Source organism: Aricia agestis, chromosome 20 (assembly GCF_905147365.1).
Source record: "Aricia agestis chromosome 20, ilAriAges1.1, whole genome shotgun sequence".
NCBI classification, from domain to species: Eukaryota; Metazoa; Arthropoda; class Insecta; order Lepidoptera; family Lycaenidae; genus Aricia; species Aricia agestis.
This window is the reverse complement of record NC_056425.1, coordinates 6,380,106-6,404,069: the sequence shown is the minus strand read 5'-3', so window position 1 is coordinate 6,404,069 and position 23,964 is coordinate 6,380,106. Positions and strand designations below refer to the sequence as shown.

Here is a 23,964-nt window from a genome sequence, read left to right as displayed (position 1 = left end):
TTCACTTTTGTAAGGGCCAGCGCCTAAGCGTCACAAGCTTCCCCATACAAAAGTGAAAAAAAAAATCTTTCAGCGCTGCTACTTTCACAGCGAACTCTATATTATATTATAACCCATATCTACATACCCTAAAGTATGATAAGTTAGTTTTGTTACACCCAGTATATTGTCCTATCTATTCGATCCATTGTCAACGTAGCCTGCCCCTGACTAGCTATGTCCAATGAATACCAAAATGTCTTTGTATAAAACATTTTGATAATATAGGTATAAACATTGTGACATACTATATTTCCTATTAATTCTAGTAATAAAAGCTCAATAATCTCGGAAGCACACAAACGATTACTGATGACATGAACAATACTCATAATTGTTTCACATTAAATATCTATTTATCATAAAAACTATAATATTTAAATTGCTACGTGTAAATGACCTTCGCAAATTGCTCTATGTAGAGTCCGTTAGTTTCCAAGATTGTATAAAAATTACCCTTAAGGTGAAGGCATAAAGGTTATATCAAAGGAAAAATAATTCTGGACGCGCTGTAGACGCCTACAATGAAACAATGATTCAGTACGTATATATTCCGACCATCCTCGATCTAATCGCAAACGTGTGTCAAGACCAAGTGCGATTCAGAGCTCCAAATAAAAAAAAAAGGAGCTGGAATTTTCAAAATGAAGGTAAGGTTTTATGTTAAAAAAAATGAAATTAGAATCAGAAGTTTAATCACAAGTGTTACTGAAACTACCTAGTAGTTAAAATGTATTAAATAATATTATAATTATTTTAATAGTATCCTGTCAATATTTTGAACAAAATTAAACTGTATCAAATTACGAGATAGCACAAAAACCTTGTTAAAGTTTATAAACTTTTTGTAGTATTCATGTAAATTGTATCTCACAATTAATTTTAATTGCGTATTTTGTTTATTATTCATACTAATGTGATTTATCATTAATTGTTTGCCTAGGATCAAAAAAATTTTACCGATTTTGATACAAGTAAAGACATATAGAGGGGCATAAAAAGGCTATGGGCTTCATGAATTAAAATTGCATTAAAATGTATGCCTCGGATTTCATTTGAGAGTATGAAATCGTGGGGTCCATGTAATTAAGATTACACATTATTGTCACCATCATAAAAAGTTAATACATTTAGGGCCTGTTTCACCACTTTCTGATAAAGTGCCGAATAGGCTATTCACAACTTTTTTGACAGATTCTGAATACTTCCTCTGTCAAGTTAAGTGGTGGATACTGGATAGCCCTTATTAGGAAGTGGTGAAACAGACTCAGCATTTGTGAATTAAAAATTATATTAAAGCCTTCTTAAAATAACATAGCAATTTCTCGTAGCGACTTACAATCTATTTTACTTTTAAATTAACTTTTTCACTTCTTTATTTCCAGGTGACAAGCGTCGTCTTTTTGGGGTGCCTTGCATTTGCAGCAGCGTTGCCCGTTCTAGAAGATGCTAAGGCATTAGAGCCCCAACTAATACAAACTGTTGAAACGAAATCCGATACGGATGAGTCTTTGGTGCCAGAAGAGACACATTGGAGAAAATTCAAGCATGGGGGTTGGGGTGGAAGCCATGGGGGTGGCTATGGGGGTAACTACGGAGGAGGCTATGGAGGAGGCTACGGGGGCGGTCATGGAGGAGGTTATGGGGGCGGTCATGGAGGGGGCTATGGGGGTGGCTATGGAGGAGGCTATGGGGGCGGTCATGGAGGAGGCTATGGGGGTGGTCATGGAGGAGGCTATGGGGGTGGACATGGAGGAGGCTACGGTGGAGGCTATGGGGGTGGATATGGAGGAGGCCATGGGGGTGGTATCGGCTTCGGTGTAGGGGGCGGTATAGGATTCGGGAAATAAAGTGAATGTAGTTTATTATTTGTCCAAGATTGTGATGAAATCAGTATTGCCATTGTAGTTTATAGCAAATCCTTAGCAGAATTATGTTATTATATCGATTAGCTGCATCTTGGTCAAAATGCGTTTGGCGATATCAACATCGAGGCTTTGAGCAAATATTTATGAGACTTGACCATGGCTTGACATGTCAAATCTCGTACATTGTTTGTTTAATTGTATGAATTTTAACTAAACGCCCTGCCAAAAATGCCAGGAACTATTATAGATTTCCTTAGCAAAATAAACGTTTTTTTTTTACTCTGCCCACAAGTCATCGTCTGAAGTTATAACAAAATGTCTTCAAGTTAGGCCATGACAAAAATGCCATAATTAAACTAAGCTTACCTATAAATTATAATAAAAGATATAATATTATCATAAAGCAACATATTGTTTTGCCTTTCCTACCTCTAACCTAAGTCCTAATATGAAGTAAATAAAATTATCCTTAAAGTGATTTTATATTTATTACTACTCTATAACTTACACCAAAAATAAAAAAACCGGCCAAGTGCGTGTTGGACTCGCCCATGAAGGGTTCCGCAACAGCAATGAGATTTATTTTTATGAAATTAATAGGTTTTTGATTTATTTTTATATTTCAGTTGATTAAATGAAGGTTAAATTAAGGTTTACCATTTATGACGTATAAAAAAACTACTTGCTAGATCTCGTTCAAACTAATTTTCGTTGGTAGTTTTTATAGGAACGTACATCATATATTTTTTTAAGAATTATCATGCCCCTACTTTAGAAGTTAGAGGGGGGGACACACATTTTACCACTTTGGAAGAGTCTCTCTCGCAAACTATTGAGGTTAGAAAAAAATTATGTTAGAAACCTTAATATGATTTTTAAAGACCTATCTATAGATACCCCACACGCATAGGCAAAATGAAAAAAAAATTTTTTTGTTTCCCCCTAAAATTATTGATATTTTTTCCATTTTTGTATCAAAATCTAAATGCGATTTACAGTCTTCATCGACTTACCAAGTTTCAATAGTATAGCTCTCACAGTTTCGGAGAAAAGTGGCTGTGACATACGGACGGACAGACAGACAGACAGACAGATAGACATGACGAATCTATAAGGGTTACGTTTTTGCCATTTGGCTACGGAACCCTAAAAATGAGTACGCGTGTATGTCTTTTGGTCTGTCGGTCCATTATCTTTCTTCGCTGAAGCGATATTGGGATACTGTACAATTCATACACGAATTGCTGGACAATGAAGTTGTGAGGAGCTTCCTAAACAGCGTTGCCAGACGTCCCGATTTTGGCGGGACGTCCCGATATTTTCATCAAAATTAAAATATGTCCCGCGCGGGATAGGCTCAGTCCCGCTTTTCGGGGAAAGCCCGAACGTACGTGCAGCGTGCTGTACTTCTTTTGCTATCTATTGTCACGTAAACGTTATTTAAACTTTTTATTTTATACATTTTTTTACTTTGTCCCGCTTTTGACTGAAGAATCCCGCTTTTTCATTCAAAAAGATCCAAAGTCCCGACTTGGCATATAAAAAAATCTGGCAACGCTGTTCCTAAATCAAAATTTTAATAAAATACCGTCTGTGGTCTGACTATAATGTATGTTGCGGCTGTTGCGCCAAAATTCGTTTTTTGCGAAAACCGTACATTTTCCGGGATAAAAAAGTATCCTATGTCCTTTCCTAGGACTCAAAGTATTTCCATACCAAATTTCAGCAAAATCGGTTCGGCGGTTTGGGCGTGAAGAAGAGGCAGACAGACAGATAGACCCACATTCGCATTTATAATATCAAGTATGGATTATGTGACTTCATTCATCACCCATACATGAAAATAAACTACTTGTTATTATTATTATTATTTTAAATAATGGGGCAAACGTGCAAACGGGTCACCTGATGGAAAGCAACTTCCGTCGCCCATGGACATTCGCAGCATCAGTAGAGCTGCAGGTGCGTTGCCGGCCTTTTAAGAAGGAATAGGGTAATAGGGGAGGGTAGGGATGGGAAGGGAAGAGAATAGGGGAGGGTAGGGAAAGGAAAAGGGTAGGGGATTGGGCCTCCGGTAAACTCACTCACTCGGCGTGAAACAGCGCAAGCGCTGTTTCACGCCTGTTTTCTGTGAGAACGTGGTATTTCTCCGGTCGAGCCGGGTCGTGCCGAAGCAAGGCTCTCCCATGTGTATTATTATTGTCGTAAAAAATACGGTTTGTACACACGACGCGACGTCGCATCGCGGAGGCAACATATTCTAGTATTTTTTATATTCCGACGTACACATAAGTAAAGGCACCATTTTCCGCATTGTAAGTACCTGCTTACAATAATCATACAGTGTTTTGATCTTATCTCCAAAACCTGCTTTGATGACAAAGAAACGTAAAATGTTGGTATTTTACACAAAAATAATATGTAGTATAGGTATTCAAAAAATATCTGGGAACTTTTGACGTGGGAGAGCCATGCTTCGGCACGAATGGGCCGGCTCGACCGGAGAGATACCACGTCCTCACAGAAAACCGGCGTGAAACAGCGCTTCCGCTGTGTTTCGCCGAGTAAGTAAGTTTACCGGAGGCCCAATCCCCTACCCTTTTCCTTTCCCTACCCTCCCCTATTTCCTTCCGTACCCTCCCCTATTCCCTTCCGTACCCACCCCTATTCCCTTCCGTACCCTCCCCTATTCCCTTCCCTACCCTCTCCTATTACCCCTTAGAAGGCCGGCAACGCACCTGCAGCTCTTCTGATGCTACGAGTGTCCATGGGCGACGGAAGTTGCTTACCATCAGGTGACCCGTTTGCTCGTTTGCCCCCTTATTTCATAAAAAAAAAAAAAAAAACTTATTTTCATACTTTAAAGATGGCAGTGTAGCTATGAAGGCCAGTAGCTCTACCATGAGTTTAAAGTTATAGTATTTATCGATACTCGATACCGACTATGTAAATATTTAGTATGGCGATTTTAGTTCCGCAAGTAACCGCTAGAGGCGCTGTAAAATTTCCCATACAAAAAATTTACGGTAGTCGGTATCGAGTACCGATAAATACTATAGCTTTAAACTCATGGTAGAGCTATAGTTCTACTTTTGTATCGTAGGACCGAGATAACATACCACGGAATTCGTAGGACAATATAACTGCTAAATAAAAATTAATTAGTATTTACTAAGAAATCAGCTATTGTTAGTAATCATTTTTAAAAGATTAGGAAGATACACGTTAGAAGGAGACTCTTTGCTCAAACCATAAATTTTTTAAGTCAAAGATGTTTTCGAAATATTTTGATAATTATTAATTATCTTAAAATTAGCTTAAAATTTAATAAAAATAAATCCAGTTAGTAAATATTTGAGAATCATCAAATCGAACCTTGCTACCTCTATTAGCTACCGCAATCAAGAATTTTCGCACAGGAAATTGTTAGGCGCCTTATCAAAATGAAGCTACTCACGGAAAATTAGCTAGATAGTAAATGCGCCATGGAACCTGGGCTAAAATATAATAAAGTTATATTAAAAAATCATATTTTGTAAAGTTATGGAGCAACTAGCGTGATACCTAAAAAGGCTTGTCATTATGGTAACATCTGCGTGATCAGAAAGTCAGTTCATCATAATATTCAGCCCTTCATAATATTTATGACTAAATGCTCTTAATTTTAACAACGCTGCAGTTATGTTGGCACAACTGCAGGGTTGTTATAATTAATTTTTAAGGGTGAAGCGAAATTAGGGTAATTTTGTAGGGTTCCGTTATAGGGTTCTGTAATCAACAAAACTTGGTTGACTACTGAACCCTAAAACGGAACCCTCACAAGCTGATTTTTTGTATATTGATAGGTAAATAGTTATATAATTTAAGAGTAACATTGTCCTACAAATAAAACAATCCATATTTTAGGACCATCAAGTCAAAGTACGAGAATGAAATCCTTTCTATCTCTGTTAGCTACCACTTTCAAGATTTTTCGAAAATAAAAATGTTGTTCGTCTTATCAAAATGAAGCTATCTTTTTTTTTTGTTGGGGAAATGCGTTTACGCATCCCCGGCAGTCTGGGGAGGGCTACCGGGGTATGTGGGACTCCCTGGGGGCGGAGGGCCGCGCCCGGGCATACCCACTAAAACCCCAACGGTGTTCCTGCCCTTCCGCTTAAGGCAGAGCCACGGGATACGCGGAATACACAACCGCGACTCTGCCAGCGGATGCCTCTAAAGGCTTCAGTGCAGAATCTACCTACATACTCACAAAAAATTAGCTTGTTAGTAATCAAAAAAAAAATGTTCTAGGGCTCCCGTACTAAAAGTTTTTCAAAACTAACGATTTAAAAATGGAAAATATATGATTAGGACTTCCTAATGTCGTTGAACTAAGGTCGAATTTCGACCATTGGGCGATCTCTAGTTCTATAGAAATGCCACATCTCCGGAGTGAGGAGTCTTGAGTTCTTGTGGCCTTGGCAGGTTGGAGTACCGCTGAATGGGTAAGGTAACAACTTACCTTTAACAAATCTGCATTGGGAATCCCCGATCCCCGCGGAATGCGGAACAGCCTTTCTCGTTGTTAAAAATGCCATAATATTATACAAATCATCGTTTAACGGCGGTTCCCAATATTTGATCTATCTCTGGTTTTGCCCTACTAGAGATAGGAATAGCTAACATTAGACATTAGAGACATAATTATATTTTATGTCAATTGTGAGCTATAGGCCTCTTGGATATCGTTGCTAAGCTACGGCAACGCCGCGGGTCGGTTGACGGCGGAAACTCACGGGCGCTTTTCTCATATGATTCTCATACAAGTCACTGCACTTTTTTGGTAATTGTTTATATTTTTAGCACAATAAAAAGTAATGAGCCAAGTTATTAGTGATTGTGGACTTCATAATATTTCCGCAGACTTTTTTCGCGGAAAATCAGTACTTATCGAAAGCTATATTTACAAATATACACGATCATGAAATATTATTTCAAATTCATTGAATATAATTTTTTACTTTGTATTTATTTATTTGTAAGATCATCTTCTTAGTTACTACTTATTACTAAAAACAGGTTGTTTAACTCATTAAAAATTATAGAGCACAAACTAATTCCAAAGCAATCATGTTCATGAAGTCTTCGAAATCCATGATGATGGAGAACGAATCATCCGTGTAAAAGTAATACCACAGACCAGAGTAGGTAATCGACTGTACGACGTGAAAGTGGAGCTATTGTATTGAATAATCTAAACAAATATATTTTCAGCAACTTTTCAATCATACATGCAAAATAAAAATGGAAAATGCAGATGTATTTCATTATCAAAGAAATTTTTCTTTGATTTTTATGATTAATCCATACTAATATTATAAATGCGAAAGTATCTCTGTCTGTCTGTCTGTCTGTCTGTCTGTCTGTCTGTCTGTCTGTCTGTCTGTCTTGCTTTCACGCCAAAACTACTGAACCGATTGCAATGAAATTTTGTATACAGTTATTCTAGAGTCTGAGAAAGGACATAGGCTACATTTTGATGTGGGAAAATATCTTATTTCCATGAAAATATCGATGAAAATGAATTCGCATTGCGCGTGGCCAGCGCTCATCCCGGGGGTCCTGGGTTCGAGTCCCGCAGGCGGAACAAAAAGTTTTCAATGTTCCTGGGTCTTGGATGTGTATTAAAATAAAATTTCAAAAATCTTAAACATATTTTATGTATATAATATTATAAAAAATCCAGAAATATATCGATGCAATGAACATTTTAGTTCTAATACGATTCAACAGATGGCGTTTTATTTTTTACTTTATTGTAACATAGAACTAATCATACTTATTAGTTAGTATGTTTTTGTTTATAGTTTTTAATACGTTAGAATATTATGTTTAATAATATAATCACTTGGTATAATAATAATCAATCTATCTTATCTTATAGAACTCCTACTGCATTTCTAATATATGTGACAAGTTGACAACAGAAGGCGCTCTAAAATAAAGGAGTTCGAGTGTACCGTGTTGGCCTATATTCCATCCAGAAAATATATCAATGCAATCAACATTTTAATTCTAATATATGAAAACAGATGGCGTTTTATTTTTTACTTTATTATTGTAACAGAACTAATCATACCTACCTACTTTACTATATAATATTGTTTTTATTCATAACTAGCTGTTGCCCGCGACATCGTCTGCGTGTACTTTAGTTTATAGCGCGCGGTGTCAACAAAATTTGTGTCAAATTTAAAAACTTTTTAAAACCCTGGTAAGTGGTACCCCTCTTAGGGCCGCGCTACACCGGAATGGCAGCGCTGAAAGTGCTCGCCTCGCATGGCAGCGCCATTCCGGTGTAGCGCGGCCCTTAATTAATCAAAATACCCAAAAACAGCTGTGCAGTGTGCACATAATCTATACTAATATTATAAATGCGAAAGTATCTCTGTCTGTCTGTCTGTCTGTCAGTCTCGCTTTCACGCCAAACGCCAAAAGTATCTCTGTCTGTCTGTCTGTCTGTCTGTCAGTCTCGCTTTCACGCCAAACGCCAAAACTTCCGAACCGATTGTAATGAAATTTTGTATACAGATAGTCTAAAGCCTGAGAAAGGACATAGGCTACTTTTTTACTGGAAAAAAGGGTTGTAAGGGGGTGAAAATGCGTAAATTTGTTCAAATTAAGTTAGTTCCAACAATTCATAATAGATGGCGCCGTGCGTCTTCTACATCGCGCTGACGCTTGCTCAAAAGTCTTTCTATAAGACGTGGTATCATCTTACATTTAAGTTTCGATTTTTTTCGATTGTTATATCTATTCTACGGTATTAAATAACTCAGTACTTTATCTGTGCAGTGACGTAACCTTAAATCTATCAATGATAAATAGTTTATGGGTAAAGTTGTGTAATTGGAGGGCTAAATAAGCTTTAAAATTTGGCATAAAATATAAAGTTTAATATAAAAAAATGAAATACTTATTGTGTGCACACTGCACAGCTGTATTGATTTAAGGGGTACCAGGGTTTTTTTATAAAAGCTTTTGACACCAATTTTGTTGACATCGCGCGCTATAAACTGAAGTCCACGCGGACGAAGTCGCGGGCAACAGCTAGTATGTAATAAGTATAATTTTACTAGATGACGCCCGTAACTCCGTTGTGCCATAACTCTTGCACAACGAAGTAATCGCGCGGGATTCGGGAACCGTACATTTTCCCGAGACAAAAAGTATCCTATGTCCAGTGGCGTAAATATATGGCTGGCAAAATGCCACGGGCCCCCGACCCAAATGGGCAAAAATTTTTAAGTACATAATATTGTTTATTATACACGTGACGATTTTTACTGATAGAGCCCCATCAATTTGCCACGGGCCCCGGATCTTATAGTTACGCCACTGTCTATGTCCTTTTTCGGGACTCTTAAGAATATATTATGGAGTTATCCATGCCAAACAGCAAAATCTGTTCAGCAGTTTAGGCGTTAAGAGGTAACAGACAGACACACTTTCGCACTTATAATATTATTAGTAAATTAGTAATATCATTAATTAGTATATTAGTATTATAATATTATAAATGCGAAAGTGAATATTGAAGGAATTGAAGGAATTAGTAATAAATATTGAAGCGACAATAATTTTATTTATATCGTTTTTTCAATTACAATATATATTGTTATACATAAAACAATGGTATTAAAAATAACTTGCACGTGATATTTTAGAAATATTCATGCGAGATTTAGATTTAAGCATGATTAATAATCGGCATGTTGATTTCGATACGTTTCCCAATTCCGTCTCAGAAACGAATAAAACGTTAATATACGAATCCGAGATTGGGAATTTTTGCACCCTACAACACAACAGTTTATTTGATCTCGTAACGCCCATATTTTCCTTATTCAGAGCAGAGCACTTTTTAACGTTTTCAACGTGTTTTCATTTTTAACTAGTAAACCGTATTTCACAGCTGATCGCACTCTGACACCCACGTGTTGCCTGAATCTGCCACTCGCCGCGCCACTAGAGATATCCAAGAGGCCTATTCCTATCTCTGGTAGGGCAAAACCAGAGATAGATCAAATATTGGGAACGGCCGTTAGAAGTTTCATTTAATTATTCATGTCAGTTGTCACATATTATTTTCAAATCTGAATAAATAAAACTTGTGCACCTTCAGAATTATTATAGCCTTCAAAAACCTTAAGTCATTCTAAGCCCTTTGGAGGCGTAAACTTACTGATTCATCCTAGCAGGTAAATGTGGGGATAGTCTGAGAGACAAAAAATGCAAAAAGAATATTTTTATTTTCTAAATCGGTTTCAAAATTATAATTTTGGAATTCACCAGAACTAACTCGGTCGAGGAACCGATTACCGACTCGCAATAATATTTTAAAGCATCTTCTAAAATTTGTACTCAGTAATAGGTTACTTGACCTATACTTATTCAATTACATTGAACAAATGCATATTTCTAGTAGAACTTGGCCTAAGAAACCGTATTTTACCTTTATCATGAAATAAAAGCTTATGAATTATTATTAATAAATAAAGAAGATTTGAAAATATGATTTGATATTTTTTTATCTGTACTGACGAAAACGCTTTTGCGGTAAATAAGTACTTCCGATTTGGATGTGACATCATCACACGTCTAGTCATTTAATATTTGTTTATCTGTAGATAAATAATAAGAATAAGCCTAGAAAGATCTGTAAAATATATTTTCTTGAATAATTCAAATAAAATATCGGTTTATATAATATTATCTCCATTTACTGTAGTTGGGAAATAAAATGGCCAAAACTTTTCTCCAAATGTTTTCAACATTACAACTGATTTCACATTTCTTATAATTTAATTCTTTTCTTTTTTGGCACTCTTAGGCTCGTACGTTTATTAGCACATAAAAAAAATCAATAAAGAAAGTATAAAATAGTTACAAGAAATATGACGTCATACTATGGCGCACAGTACTTTCGGACTTCGGTGTCATTTAAAAGGCATATTTCTCATTCAACATTTAATGGGTTTCTACTGTTTAAAATATTCAAATATTGTTTTTTTTTTTTTGTGAAAATGATTATTAATCATTTTCACACAAAGTTATATTTGCAAAGGTGAAATTAATAACTAGCCTAATACTGTAGAATTTGAACCTTTGATCGCAAGGTATGTTACAATTATTGCAATAATTACAATTATTTATTTTTTAACACAAATAAACAGAGTTTAATAGGTGCGACTATACCTGTGGATTATACAGTAAACCATATTGCGAATATTTTCATTAAATTCTTTCATAACTGTCTTTACTTTAATATGCCATTTAGAGATACGGCGCGCGGCGGGCGCATGTCTATTTGTATATTTTACCCAACGTACTCATAAAACAAAGGACAATGAAATTAAAAAACATTGTTTTAGGTACCTATTTTTCGAATTTTGTAACAAATGTGTTATTTTAATGGCCTATAATCGCGGCTGTCTCCCGGTATAAAAAATCGCACCATGTGCATGCGTAGAAGCATGCAGTATTTTACAACACATACGTATTCTGGCTCTTGGTCTACAACTATTATACCTTTATGTAATAATTATTGCTGATTTACCGGGTATGTACTAAACGTATATAGGTACTATATGAACACCTGAATGGGTGGTCATGTGTAATAAGTACATATAAACAGGTCGGGTACACCTCGAAGTTCACAAGTTTCTTGGTGTTGCAAAGTGACGAACATGAAGGTAAATTGATTTTTTAAATGCCACAAGTAGTGTCCCATAATTTATTTTTTTTAGAATCCAATATGTTTTAAAATTGAAATACAAAAGTTAATGACAAAGAAAATTTATACCGATTTTCAATTTCAAATACTTAATAAGATAAAAAAAAAATTAAAAAGATGTCTTAACTTTTTAGTTTTTTGCCTATGCTTGATTTTAATTAAACGAAATGCTACATAATTAATAATTACTTATATATATTTGGGTTTAAATAATAATAATCAAACAATTTAAAAATGTTTTCATTTAATATTTAGTAGAAGACCGAGCTTTGCTAGCTGTTTTAATAAAACGTGACAAAAGACATAAATTATAATATAATAAGTAAGTGTGTGTTTCGGAAAACACGAAACAATTAAGAAAAGTTATAAAATAATTCTACTATCTCTTACTTCAGGTAATCTACGTTTTACTGTTGGTGTGCGTTGCCTACGCAGCCGCGTTGCCCGCTCTGGCACCCCATGATGGGGCTCTAGAAGCTAAACCCGAGACTTTGGAGTCTCTGGAGCTCGCAGAAAACCGTCACTGGGGAGGTGGTTACGGCAATGGGGGTTGGGGTCACGGAGGCTATGGGGGTTGGGGTCACGGAGGCTATGGGGGCGGATGGGGTCGCGGTGGAGGATGGGGTCATGGAGGCGGATGGGGCAGAGGTGGAGGATGGCGGGGTTAGAAAGTGCACGTTCACTTGAGGGGTTAAAAAATGTTACCGGAAGTGTTTTGTGACAATAAAAGTATAAGTGAATAAAAAAGTCTTGTTATTCCTACTCTTTAGATCTATTTTTTTTTTCATGAAAGGAGATTCTAGTGATACCTTACAACCTAAAGGCTCTAATGTGATTGGCCGTTTTAGTAGAAATCAATCAAAATAAATTATACTTACTAATTTCGTTGTCGAAATTATCGAAATTCGAATATTAGTTGTAAATTAATAGTAAACTTACAATATAAAACCGGCCAAGTGCGAGTTGGACTCGCCCATGAAGGGTTCCGCAGCAACAATAAGGTTTATTTTTTTATGAAATTAAAGGTTTTTGATTTATTTTTATGTTTCAGTTGATTTCATGAAAGTGAATTTAAGGTTTACCATTTATGACGTATAAAAAAACTACTTGCTAGATTTCGTTCAAACCAATTTTCGTTGATATATATATCTACTTTAGAAATAAGAGGCAAAATTTGTGTCCCCCCCGGACACAAATTTTACCACTTTGGAAGAGTCTCTCTCGCAAACTATTCAGGCTAGAAAAAAATATTTTTGAAACTTCAATATGATTTTTGAAGACCTATTCATAGAAAAAAAATTTTCATCTAACCTACGCGTTTAGGTTAGATGAAAAAAAATTTTTTTTGTTGGTTTAAGGTAAAATTTATGACGTATAAAAAAAACTGCTTGCTAGATTTCGTTCAAACCAATTTTCGTTGGTAGTTTTTATAGTAATGTACATCATATATATTTTTTAGACTTATCATGCCCCTACTTTAGAAATTAGAGGGGGGGGCACACATTTTACCACTTTGGAAGAGTCTCACAAACCATTCAGGTTAGAAAAAAATTATATTTTAAACCTCAATATGGTTTTTTAAGACCTATCCATAAATACGCATAACTTAGATGAAAAGTTCAGTTGTACCTATGGGGACCCCTAAAATTTTTAATAATTTTTCCATTTTTGTATCAAAATATTAATGCGGTTCACAGACTATATCTACTTACCAAGTTTCAATAGTATAGCTCTTATAGTTTCGGAGAAAAGTGGCTGTGACATACGGACGGACAGACAGACAGACAGACAGACAGACATGACGAATCTATAAGGGTTCCGTTTTTTGCCATTTGCCTACGGAACCCTAAAAAGCTAACCTTCAAAAGGAGAAATTTAGAGAAATTTTAATAAATCCAACTTAAGTAATATTGAAAAATGTTAAGCTTTGGATTATGGGACTCAATGCACTTGATATATAAATACTAGATTAGATTTATGTTCTTTAGTTTTCGAAAATCATTTTTAGAAGTCTTACTAGCTGCTTTATTCACAACAACCTTTTTAGTAAAACGCGTTTAGATAATATATTTAACCTCAAATTAAAACAATAAGTAAATGAGACTATTATGAAATAAATATTATACAAGATAGTTAAAAAAGTCAAAAGTGACCAATAGGTCACTTTTTATTACTTAAATTCATGCGATGCGATAGAACTAAAAATAGTAAAGACCATAAAGTATTTAAGCATAAAACCTTGAATGTTAAAAAAAATTAAAGACCATAACAAGAGTGATCGACAGACACAATTTTCAAAAAGAATACCACTAACGGCCATTCCCAATATTTGATCTATCTCTGGTTTTGCCCTACTAGAGATAGGAATGGCTCACATTAGACATTAGAGACATATATTTTATGTCAATTGTGAGCTATTCCCATCTCTAGTAGGGCAAAACCAGAGATAGATCAAATATTGGGAACGGCCGTTACCAAATTACGCTAGAATTACTAGAAGAAAACTTTACTAAAAAAAAAAAAAAAAGAAGAAAGAAAAATACTTTCTCAACTTTTGAATATTGCTAAGGTTTTGATTTGAAACACACCATGATTTCAATACAGCCAATATTTCAACTCCAAAAACATGTTTTGGTGTAATTCTATCTCAATCTAGGTGTAATTTTACATCTATGTTCATTACGTAACAGTTAACACCCATAACCAAGTGACCAACGTTGGTGTCCTTGAACCATGGAGAAAGTCTTTCTTTTATGACAGACGGACATACAGTAGCGTCCAGTCCATATATAGAGATAACAGAGTGAACTTCGTCAATACGGAGTCAAAAATGCTGGTAAGCTATTTTTTTTTAATTTTTGTATTGTGATTTAGGTGTTCTTTATTTATGTAGGGTTTACTATGAAAATAGCAGCAGCCCTAAAAGAATGCAAATTGCTAACATTGGGATTTCGAGCGATTCGGACACAACGTAATCAAATAACTCTTACAACGTTGCTACTTTCACGGTGACTTATTTTTAGGGTTTTATTTTATTTTATTTTATTTTATTTTCGTATATTGGGGTCTCCAAACAGTCTTACATGAATATTAGTAAAGTATGCAATTATAATATTTACTAAATGTAAAACCAATATCGGTGACCACAGATGAATAATTTAGTATAGGAAAAAATAGAGATTAAGGAAGTAGAGAGTAAATTATATATTATATAATTAATATAAGGGTATATTTGTGTGTCAATTGTGTGTTAAGTGTGTTTGTTAATAAAATAGTAGTAAAATTAAATTTAGTATAATTGTAAGTGTAATGTTTGTAAATTATTTCGTTCGGGTTCCGTACAAAAGGGGTAAAAACGGGACCCTATTACTGAGACTTCGATGTCTGTCCGTCTGTCTCCAGGCTATATCTCAAGAGCCGCTATAGCTAGACTGCTGAAATTTTCACAGATTGTGTATTCTCTCTTCAACAAACGCAATTTTTTGGCCTTTTTTACTCGTAATCAATAATGGCAACTGCTAGGCACTTGAAATTTTCACAGAATCCTTAACTATATTTGTTACTTTAATAATTAATAATAATATTAAAATAAAATAAATATTTAAGGGATGCTCCCATACAACAAACGGCCTACTTTCGCTCTATAACGGTACGGAACCCTTCGTGCGCGAGCCCGACTCGCACTTGGCCGATTTTATAAGAGACATACACAACCTAAAATATTAAGTAAGTAACTATAATTACTTAGTTTTGTTAAACTTTGTTCATCTACATAAGTAATTATTATCTCATTTACTTTCTCATTAATTCAAAATTTTGACATAAGCCCCATACATTATCTGTCGAACTCTTCATTAAATTGAAGGTTAATCATAAAATGTCCATGAGTACGGCGGTTATTTGTTAACGATATGACAAGCATACTGTAGGGGTTTTACAATAGTAAAACCCCTAAATATATTATAATATCCCTGAATTAATTTTATTTATTTGTATTGTATGGGCCTATGTATGGGCTACATAGGCCCATACAATATATACCTTAATGACTAACATACATATAAATTATATACACTTAATAACTACCCTTTATCACGATGTTATCGGCGACGTGACGCGCGCTTCATTCCGGAGTCTCCCTCGGAACCTTCGGTAGACCACATCAGTCGGCCAGAATTCCTCCGCTTCAAAGGTTTTTCAAAACAGTGGCTACTGGGCACTGGCTAATACTTGCGTATTATCACATTTCAGAGTCTCCTCCTCCTGTCGGTGGTATCAATAGAATGTGCAGTGCTGGATCCAGCGTTATACCTCCTGCCGAGTCCGCCGATCAGCAGAGACCAGCCATCAGAGTGGTTGAAGAGTGCAAGGGCCTTGGAGCCAGTGGAAGATACGCCGAAAGTAGAGATTGTAAAAGGTTAGTTGTTCCCCGCATTCCATTTAGCGTTAAAAACGATAAAAACGCTCAAAATGCCTCCTATTTTAAGCGTTTTGGAACGCGGTCCTATTTGTTGAGTAAAACATTTATTATTGGTGGTAGATTTCAGTAAAAGTACCTATGTTCTAAAAATACGAGGTTAGGTACATTTTTTTTATTTTATGTAAATTTATTGGGCAGACAATAAATTGAATACAATAGCAATAACAAGCCAAAGAGTTATTAATAGAGTTAGGCAATTATAAATGTGCCTTTACGGCTACATAAATTTATCTCTATTCATAAATGCATACTTTATATCCATAGTCGTCATATTTTATAGAAATCCAAATACCTCTACTGTACATATAGGCTGTAGTCTATAATCTTTATATTATACCAACATCTATCAACCGTCCGCCTTATTTTTTATTCTCCTCGTCAAATCATATGATATAGAGTTCGAATCGATGCAAGTTTTTTAAAAAACCTTTATTTGAATGGTTGAATAAGCCCAAAAATCATTTGTATTTTGTTTCACAATCAATATTTAAACTTGACAAAACCTAACCTTTTCATCGTTAATAATTTAGGTGTACCATGTAATTGACCCTCCAATCTCAACGACTGCGGTCTTTGAACTCTACATGTTGATATAATTATCATTCAAGCCTTTTGTTAGAAAACTCTATGCATTTTTTGTGTACTACTAAGCAAGGACAAAAAAGTTATTTATCTTCTTAGAATCATTACATACCAGTTGGTGACCAAAATTCGATTACCGCGCGAGAACCGTACATTTTTCCCGGATGGAAAGTATCTTAGTAATATCAGGTAATATGTCTTTTCCCGGTACTCAAAGTATCTCCATACCAAATCTCAGTAAAATCGGTTCATTGGTTTAAGTGTGAATTAGTGGTAACAGATAGATAGATACACTTTCTTATTTACAATCTTAAATTATAGAATATTACGGGGGCGACTAACCCTAAAGTGTCGATTTTATAATTCATTTTTATACTTGAAAATAAGCCCCGAATTGTTTTATTTTCTAAAATTAGACACTACATTATATTTCCGAGAATTCGATCTGAGCAAAAACACGATATCTTAAAATTTTCTCGATAGAAAAAAATCACAAAGATGCATCTCATTTTAACGAATTTTTAATTTATTGCCATAACCGTGCATTGAACTATATTAATATTTTAACACATTGTAAAAAAAATTATCATTGAGAGATCGACCTAGCGGATTTTTAAAATGTTGTATATTTATCGAGTTATTGAGAAAAAACTAATTTGGCAATGAATCCGCGTCGTTCTTGTTCACCTGCATAATATGAAAGACGGGCGTGAGTGTGAAGAGAGAAGGACGATGTTTGATTTTTGGGGTTAGTCGCCCTCTTAAAGGCGCGAGTTAAAGAACCAGGGGGGTGGGCCAAAATCTTTTCGTTTTCGCTTCGTTATAGAATCGCCGATGAAAATGTATACAATTGACATAAGCGTTCGTTAATATGACGTTGACGTTCGACTCGTCTTATGTCAATTCCATACATTTTGATCGGCGATCCTATAACGAAGCGAAAACGAAAAAGTTTCGGCTAAATGGCCTGATAACTAACATTAGACAATTACTCATTTTTCGCCGTTTATAATTTAAACAAACCTTGTAACCTACTTGGTCATCCGTTATAGATAAAATCTACATTTTTTTCTAACCGGTTAAGTACTCACATACGGTTTTGCTCAATCGAGCAATAACGTCGAGCACACAGGTCGAGCAAAACCTGCGGCTCGGAATTTCGTCCACACATTCAGCATTGCTCGATAGTTTTATTCTAAATCAATATATTTAATTCCATCAAGCCGGCTCGATGCAGACTGCAAAACTGACAGCTTGAAGGCTTGCATAGAGCAAACTGTGTGGACTGCAAATTGCAGTCCACACAGTTTAATCGATTTGGAGTAAAACTATCGAGCAAAACCGTATGTGAGTACTTAGCATGAACTTACCTTCTTTATACACTAATGTCTTCAATTGTCTTGTGCTTGCAGAAGAAGAAGCAACAGAGCAACCAGATCTAGAAGCATCTGAAACGTTCTGGCCTGGTCTCCGGTCCATCAAGCGTGAAGTCCACATCCCCCTAACCTTCCAACTGACGGGGTCATATGGAAACTTTGGGGGATATGGGACGGGGGTGATTGGGAACACCTATGCTGGGATTTCGGGGATAACGGGACTTTTAGGGAGGGGGAAGTCAGCACTGGCGGGAAGCAGCTACGGGTCGTACTATGATGATGGGGTGAAAATTTATGGGGGTAACCGGGCACCAGCGTGGGGAGGATGGGGGAACGGAAGATGGGGACATTATGGGAAAGGCTAATGAGCGAATTACTGCATTTGTGTTGAAAAAGTATTTTTGAAAGTAATAAATAAAAATATTTAAAACGTTTTAAGTGTTTTCCTGATTCATCATAATAATAGGTGCTTCATCAATCATAATCATAATCATCATCATCCGCATAGGGTGCTGGAAACTAGAATTTTTCGTGCATTCCTCCTTGTCCTTGAAATTCTTTGTTTTATTTTATTATTAATTGATAAGAATAATGCACAAGGAGAGCCATGCTTCGGCACGAATGGGCCGGCTCGACCGGAGAAATACCACGTTCTCACAGAAAACCGGCGTGAAACAGCGCTTGCGCTGTGTTTCGCCGAGTGAGTGAGTTTACCGGAGGCCCAATCCCCTACCCTATTCCCTTTCCTACCCTCCCCTATTCCCTTCCCTTCCCATCCCTACCCTCCCCTATTACCCTATTCCCTCTTAAAAGTAAACAACGCACATGCAGCTCTTCTAATGAAAGATGCATTACGCATTCTTATCTATAGGTATGATATCATAACGTAAATATTAATTACCGAATACCATGAATAGGAAACACATATACAGACTAGGTATTGGACTGGACGTTACCTTGTCAGTTTTGTAATCCAATAATGACCCAACAGACACAGCTGTCACAGATAATAACATCACATCCTGCCCGAAACGAATAAAAGCACCATCATCACCGTAAGAGCACCATCCAAATGACCCATACCAAAGTAGGCATAATGTACTCGATAGCGCTGCTTCTCCTCATCCTTCCGTACTGCTTATGTTCCGGTGAAGGGAACATACATTTGATGGAAGAAGATATAGCTGCAGCCCTCAAAAGTTGCCGGGAAACTGTCAGAAAAACGAGACACACAAACAGGTATTCTGATTCGTCACCAAGAATAGATGGCGGAGCTGAAAGAAACCAGTACAACCACGAGCGAAGAAACAATACATTTTCGGACAAAATTAATATTCTGAACGGTTCGTATCCTGAAGATGGTCGGGCTTATGATGATAATTTCATCAACCACATACCTAGACCGGTACATGGGCACAGTTATAATGCGTCGAACTATAGAGCTAAGAGAAGCGAATCGCTGTTTAGTAAAGAGACTGATCAGGTAAGATGTTCACACACAAGCATAAAACTTATTAGGTACACCGTACACGGTACACCGTACACGGTACACCGTCCCAGCCAATAGATAGGCCGTACAGGCCGCGACCTAGGGGCGGCAGCGTCCTAGGGGCGGCTGATTTCATACATGAGGCGGCGGGAATAAAGTGGCCTATAATCATGAAAAATATAAATCCGGCATTGCACCATCCACTGTTTCTTATGTTTAATGGGTTGAAGCAAAATAAAAATCATTATTATGTAGAGCTGCACGTATTTTAGTAGGTACCCTCTTAGGATCTCTCCTTTGCAATTGATCGTTTCGATCAATCGAACAATGTCTTCCAAGAGCCCCAAGGTTCTTGTAATATAAAAACATGACTAGAAAGTGGGTATTAATTTTATACGTGGGAGAGCCATGCTTCGGCACGAATAGGCCGGCTCGACCGGAGAAATACCACGTTCTCACAGAAGTCCGGCGTGAAACAGCGCTTGCGCTGTGTTTCGCCGAGTGAGTGAGTTTACCGGAGGCCCAATCCCCTACCCTATTCCCTTCCCTACCCTCCCCTATTACCCTATTCCCTCTTAAAAGGCCGGCAACGCACTTGCAGCTCTTCTGATGCTGCGAGTGTCCATGGGCGACGGAAGTTGCTTTCCATCAGGTGACCCGTTTGCTCGTTTGCCCCCTTATTTCATAAAAAAAATTTAAATGATTTAATCAGGAAAAACTTAAGGAAGATGCACAAGGAAATAACTACTTAAGATTAAGTGCTACGATATCTAAGTATTGTCCATTGAGTTTTACACTTAACAGGTACTATTATAGTCCTTATGACAATTCCATAATATGAATCACTATCATACAACATAGAGGAAAAATGATTACAAACAAACATACTATGTTGTATGAGTCACAGAAGGCAGTAATGACAAAAGATGTTCTTTTAAAACTTAATTAATATGCAAGTGAACACTTATGAATTATATGATTTACGATCAACAACATATTGTGTAAACTCAACATGTTATTAGCGTTAATGACTTGTGGTTTACCCTTAGGTATTGACTTAGGTCTTAGAATTTCTTACCTGTACATAACATACAAGTTCAAAATGCTTGGTAGAATACTGTGCTCTTCATACTTATAACTTTTTTCAGTGCCTCAGCCAATGTGTGTTCGCCAACTTGCAAGTGGTAAGTTTAATGGATCCATATTTTTTACAAATAGCTAGAACAATGAACAGTGGTGCTCAATCTTTTTTTTATACGGGCCACAAAAATTTCAGGCGAGATCACAAAAAATATTTAATTGCCCATTAATTCTTCAGTATTATAATCTTCAACTTCACAAGTAATAACGTAATCCCAGCGGGCATCTTGCGGGATCCGCGTGGAATGGGGGTAGGTAATAGTCTGCTATACTATGTAGAGCTGCGGGGCTAAAATGGTCGCTTTGGAGAATCATATATTGAATCATAATATGATTCATTTTTAAACTCCACTTTGCGTGCAATTCATATAGTGATTCGCTTCGAGTAATGATTGGTCGCCGCGCGTGAGCGCCGCTCGCGGAACCAATCATTGATCTAAGGCTTAGATCAATGATTGGTTCCGCTGATTCGCTTAGATTCTAAGCGAATCACTATACGAATTGCACGCAAAGTGGAGTTTAAAAATTAATCATATTATGATTAATTATATGATTCTCCAAAGCGACCATTTTAGCCCCGCTGATCTCATTTGTCAGCACCGTACGCGTCGAACACGCCGCACCATGGGTGTACCCAGGAGGCAAGGGGGGGAGGTGGCGGGGGCGGGCAGCTGACGATACAGCTGAGATACTTGACATAGAACTTAGTACCGACTTAGTACCGACTTAAAAAGAATGGTTATGATGATACTTAATGATTAATCAAATTGATATATTGGAATAGCTTATGCTTTCAGTTGTTTAAACAACGCCAAAATCCCCGAACCTGTATCTATAAGGTTTCAAAAGTTCTGTTGGGTACCTTCGGATCCAGGGTTTAACGTGGTGCGAAATCTTACTTTTTGGTAGCATTTACCTCAAATGCTTCAGAAAAAATCGAAATCACTATATGTTTCCACACAAATTTCAAGGAGTCCCCTCGATTCCTCATGGATCCCATCATCAGATCACCACTTTTGTGTTTATACAACACAAAAATAATTTTGAAAATCGGATCATAAACGGCTGTTTAATCGTTGAACATACAAAAAAAAGATACATACTGTACAGCCGAACGTAGCCTCCTTTTTGGAAGTCGGTCAAATTTGCGGCGCGTACGGCGCTTGCGTGCTGATAAATGTGCGATCACCTTTAGGTCGACATGCACGGGATTCCCCGGGAGGCGCAACTATGGAACAAGGTGGAGACAGCAGTGACGTCACAACAGTCCCGGGCCATACTCCGCGACCAGATCAGAGCCTGCTTCCAGGAGATGCAGACAGGTATAGTACGAAACATGGGACTATAGTTAAAATGATACGTGGTCTTCCTTAAGTATGTGTGTTTTTTTTACAGAGTCCGAAGACAACGGCTGCTCCTATTCGAACAAACTCGAACGCTGTCTGATGCTGCGATTCTCCGACAGAAAAATTAATGCTAACAACACTATTATAACTGTCTAATTTTTTTTTGTTAATAGTAATACTGATATTAGTCTATTGATTGATCTATGTTAGTTAAATGGTACAACTTACATAATATTATATCCATACTAATATTATTATAAATGCTAAAATGTGTCTGTCTTTCTGTCTGTTACCTCTTCACGCCCAAACCGCTTAATCGATTTTGTTAAAATTTGGTATGGAGATACTAATGTACGGCGGGGCTAAAAGGGTCGCTTTGAAGAATCATAATATTATGAATCATACTATGATTCATTTTTTTAAATCGCAAAATGCAAGTCTGCTTGCAATAATTATTCATGTCTCGTAATTCGTACTAATTTGACATTTGCCAGTTTGACAGTTGCTAAATGTGACCATTTTAGCCCCGCTGTTCTCGTGGGCTAAACGAATTCTAGCGCAACAGAGTTGTGGGCGTCATCTAGGCCGGTATATAAATAGTCAGTACTCAAGATGCATCTCGGTCTTAAGACACGGTTCAGGCTCTGTGATTGGTTGGCTGTCAAAATTTTGACCAATCACAGAGCCGATTCGCGTCTTATGATACGTCATATTCATATAATAATGGTTTGTCACCAACGCGAATTTGTCTGTCGCCGAAAAATGAGCTAAGTATGTATGTTACAAGGTTTACATGAACTGCTAAAAGCAAACAGATTGCGTACACGTAGTATAATTAATATTATTATTAATAAATAATATTCAACTGATTATTATACCACCAATGTTAAATCGACAATAAAATCCTACTAATATTATAAAGGCGAAAGTTTGTTTGGATGTATAGATGTATGGATGTATGGATGTGTGGATGTATGGATGTTTGTTACTCTTTCACGCAAAAACTACTGAACGGATTTTAATGAAACTTTACAATATTATAGCTTATACATCAGAATAACACATAGGCTACAATTTTAACCGACTTTCAAAATGGGGGAGGTGTTATGTTCGTTTTCTTATGTTCAACGATTACTCCGCCGTTTGTTAACCGATTTTCAAAATTTTTCTTTTGGTATATAGGGTATCATCCCAATTTGGTATTATATTCACAAAAGTGGTGATCTGATGAAGGATCCATAAGTAATCGAGGGAAATCCTCAAAATTTATAGGAAAACATGTGGTGACTTCGGTTTCGTGAAAAGTATTCTAAGCATATGCTACCAACAAGTAAGATTTTGCACCGAGGTATACTGGTATACCGTGGTTCGGAAGGTGCTGAGAGAACTCCTGATTCTTTATAAATACAAGTTTGGGAGTTTCGGCGTTGTTTTAAGAACGGAAAGCATATGCTACTATGCAAATTACAGTCATCATTATCATCATCATCACTACCATATTATACCATGCATCGTCCCATGGTTATGACTTATGAGCCTATAATGACCCTGCTATTGGTACTTTTCATAGTCGTTTAGATCGAGACTCAAGTTTGTCAAGCGATAATTAAAAAAAATCTTTACGGTCTACCTAATATTATAAACCTGAAGAGTATGTTTGCTTGAACGCGTTAATCTCAGGAACTACAGGTCCGATTTAAAAACTTATTTCAGTGTTAGATAGCTCATTTATCGAGTAAGACTATAGGCTAAATATTATCACGCTAAGACTAATACGACCGAAGAAACTCAGGAAAATGTGGGAAAAACAGAGGAAATATAAGAAATTACCAACTACGGGAGCAATTTTTATGGCAATATTAAGCA

At 36.5% G+C, this 23,964-nt stretch overlaps 4 protein-coding genes across 4 annotated transcripts; all 4 read left to right on the top strand.

Annotated features, from left to right (window-relative positions):
- Positions 1-606: 606 nt before the first annotated feature.
- Positions 607-2,305, top strand: LOC121737165 (glycine-rich cell wall structural protein-like). Its single transcript, XM_042128753.1, has 2 exons — positions 607-689; positions 1,425-2,305. The coding sequence occupies exons 1-2, from the start codon at positions 684-686 to the stop codon at positions 1,887-1,889; spliced, it is 471 nt and encodes a 156-aa protein (XP_041984687.1). The 5' UTR covers positions 607-683; the 3' UTR covers positions 1,890-2,305.
- Positions 2,306-11,508: 9,203 nt separating this feature from the next.
- Positions 11,509-12,451, top strand: LOC121737147 (neuropeptide-like protein 29). Its single transcript, XM_042128716.1, has 2 exons — positions 11,509-11,644; positions 12,081-12,451. Exons 1-2 carry the CDS (start codon positions 11,639-11,641, stop codon positions 12,351-12,353), a joined length of 279 nt encoding a protein of 92 aa, XP_041984650.1. The 5' UTR covers positions 11,509-11,638; the 3' UTR covers positions 12,354-12,451.
- A 1,850-nt stretch (positions 12,452-14,301) lies between these two features.
- Positions 14,302-18,557, top strand: LOC121737146. The gene is made up of 3 exons (XM_042128715.1): positions 14,302-14,521; positions 15,937-16,102; positions 18,160-18,557. The coding sequence occupies exons 1-3, from the start codon at positions 14,516-14,518 to the stop codon at positions 18,486-18,488; spliced, it is 501 nt and encodes a 166-aa protein (XP_041984649.1). The 5' UTR covers positions 14,302-14,515; the 3' UTR covers positions 18,489-18,557.
- Positions 18,558-19,170: 613 nt separating this feature from the next.
- LOC121737173 lies at positions 19,171-22,256 on the top strand. Its single transcript, XM_042128765.1, has 4 exons — positions 19,171-19,606; positions 20,761-20,796; positions 21,948-22,074; positions 22,148-22,256. The coding sequence occupies exons 1-4, from the start codon at positions 19,196-19,198 to the stop codon at positions 22,252-22,254; spliced, it is 681 nt and encodes a 226-aa protein (XP_041984699.1). The 5' UTR covers positions 19,171-19,195; the 3' UTR covers positions 22,255-22,256.
- Positions 22,257-23,964: the final 1,708 nt, after the last annotated feature.

What these genes read in the sequence shown, in the direction of transcription:
- LOC121737146 (XM_042128715.1), top strand. An exon ending in GAAAGTAGAGATTGTAAAAG is followed by an intron (nt 16,103 to 18,159) that starts GTTAGTTGTTCC and finishes TTGTGCTTGCAG; the next exon opens with AAGAAGAAGCAACAGAGCAA.
- LOC121737173 (XM_042128765.1), top strand. Translation starts at nt 19,196, where the DNA reads ATGACCCATACCAAAGTAGGCATAATGTACTCGATAGCGCTGCTTCTC. An exon ending in TTAGTAAAGAGACTGATCAG is followed by an intron (nt 19,607 to 20,760) that starts GTAAGATGTTCA and finishes AACTTTTTTCAG; the next exon opens with TGCCTCAGCCAATGTGTGTT. An exon ending in CTTCCAGGAGATGCAGACAG is followed by an intron (nt 22,075 to 22,147) that starts GTATAGTACGAA and finishes TTTTTTTTACAG; the next exon opens with AGTCCGAAGACAACGGCTGC.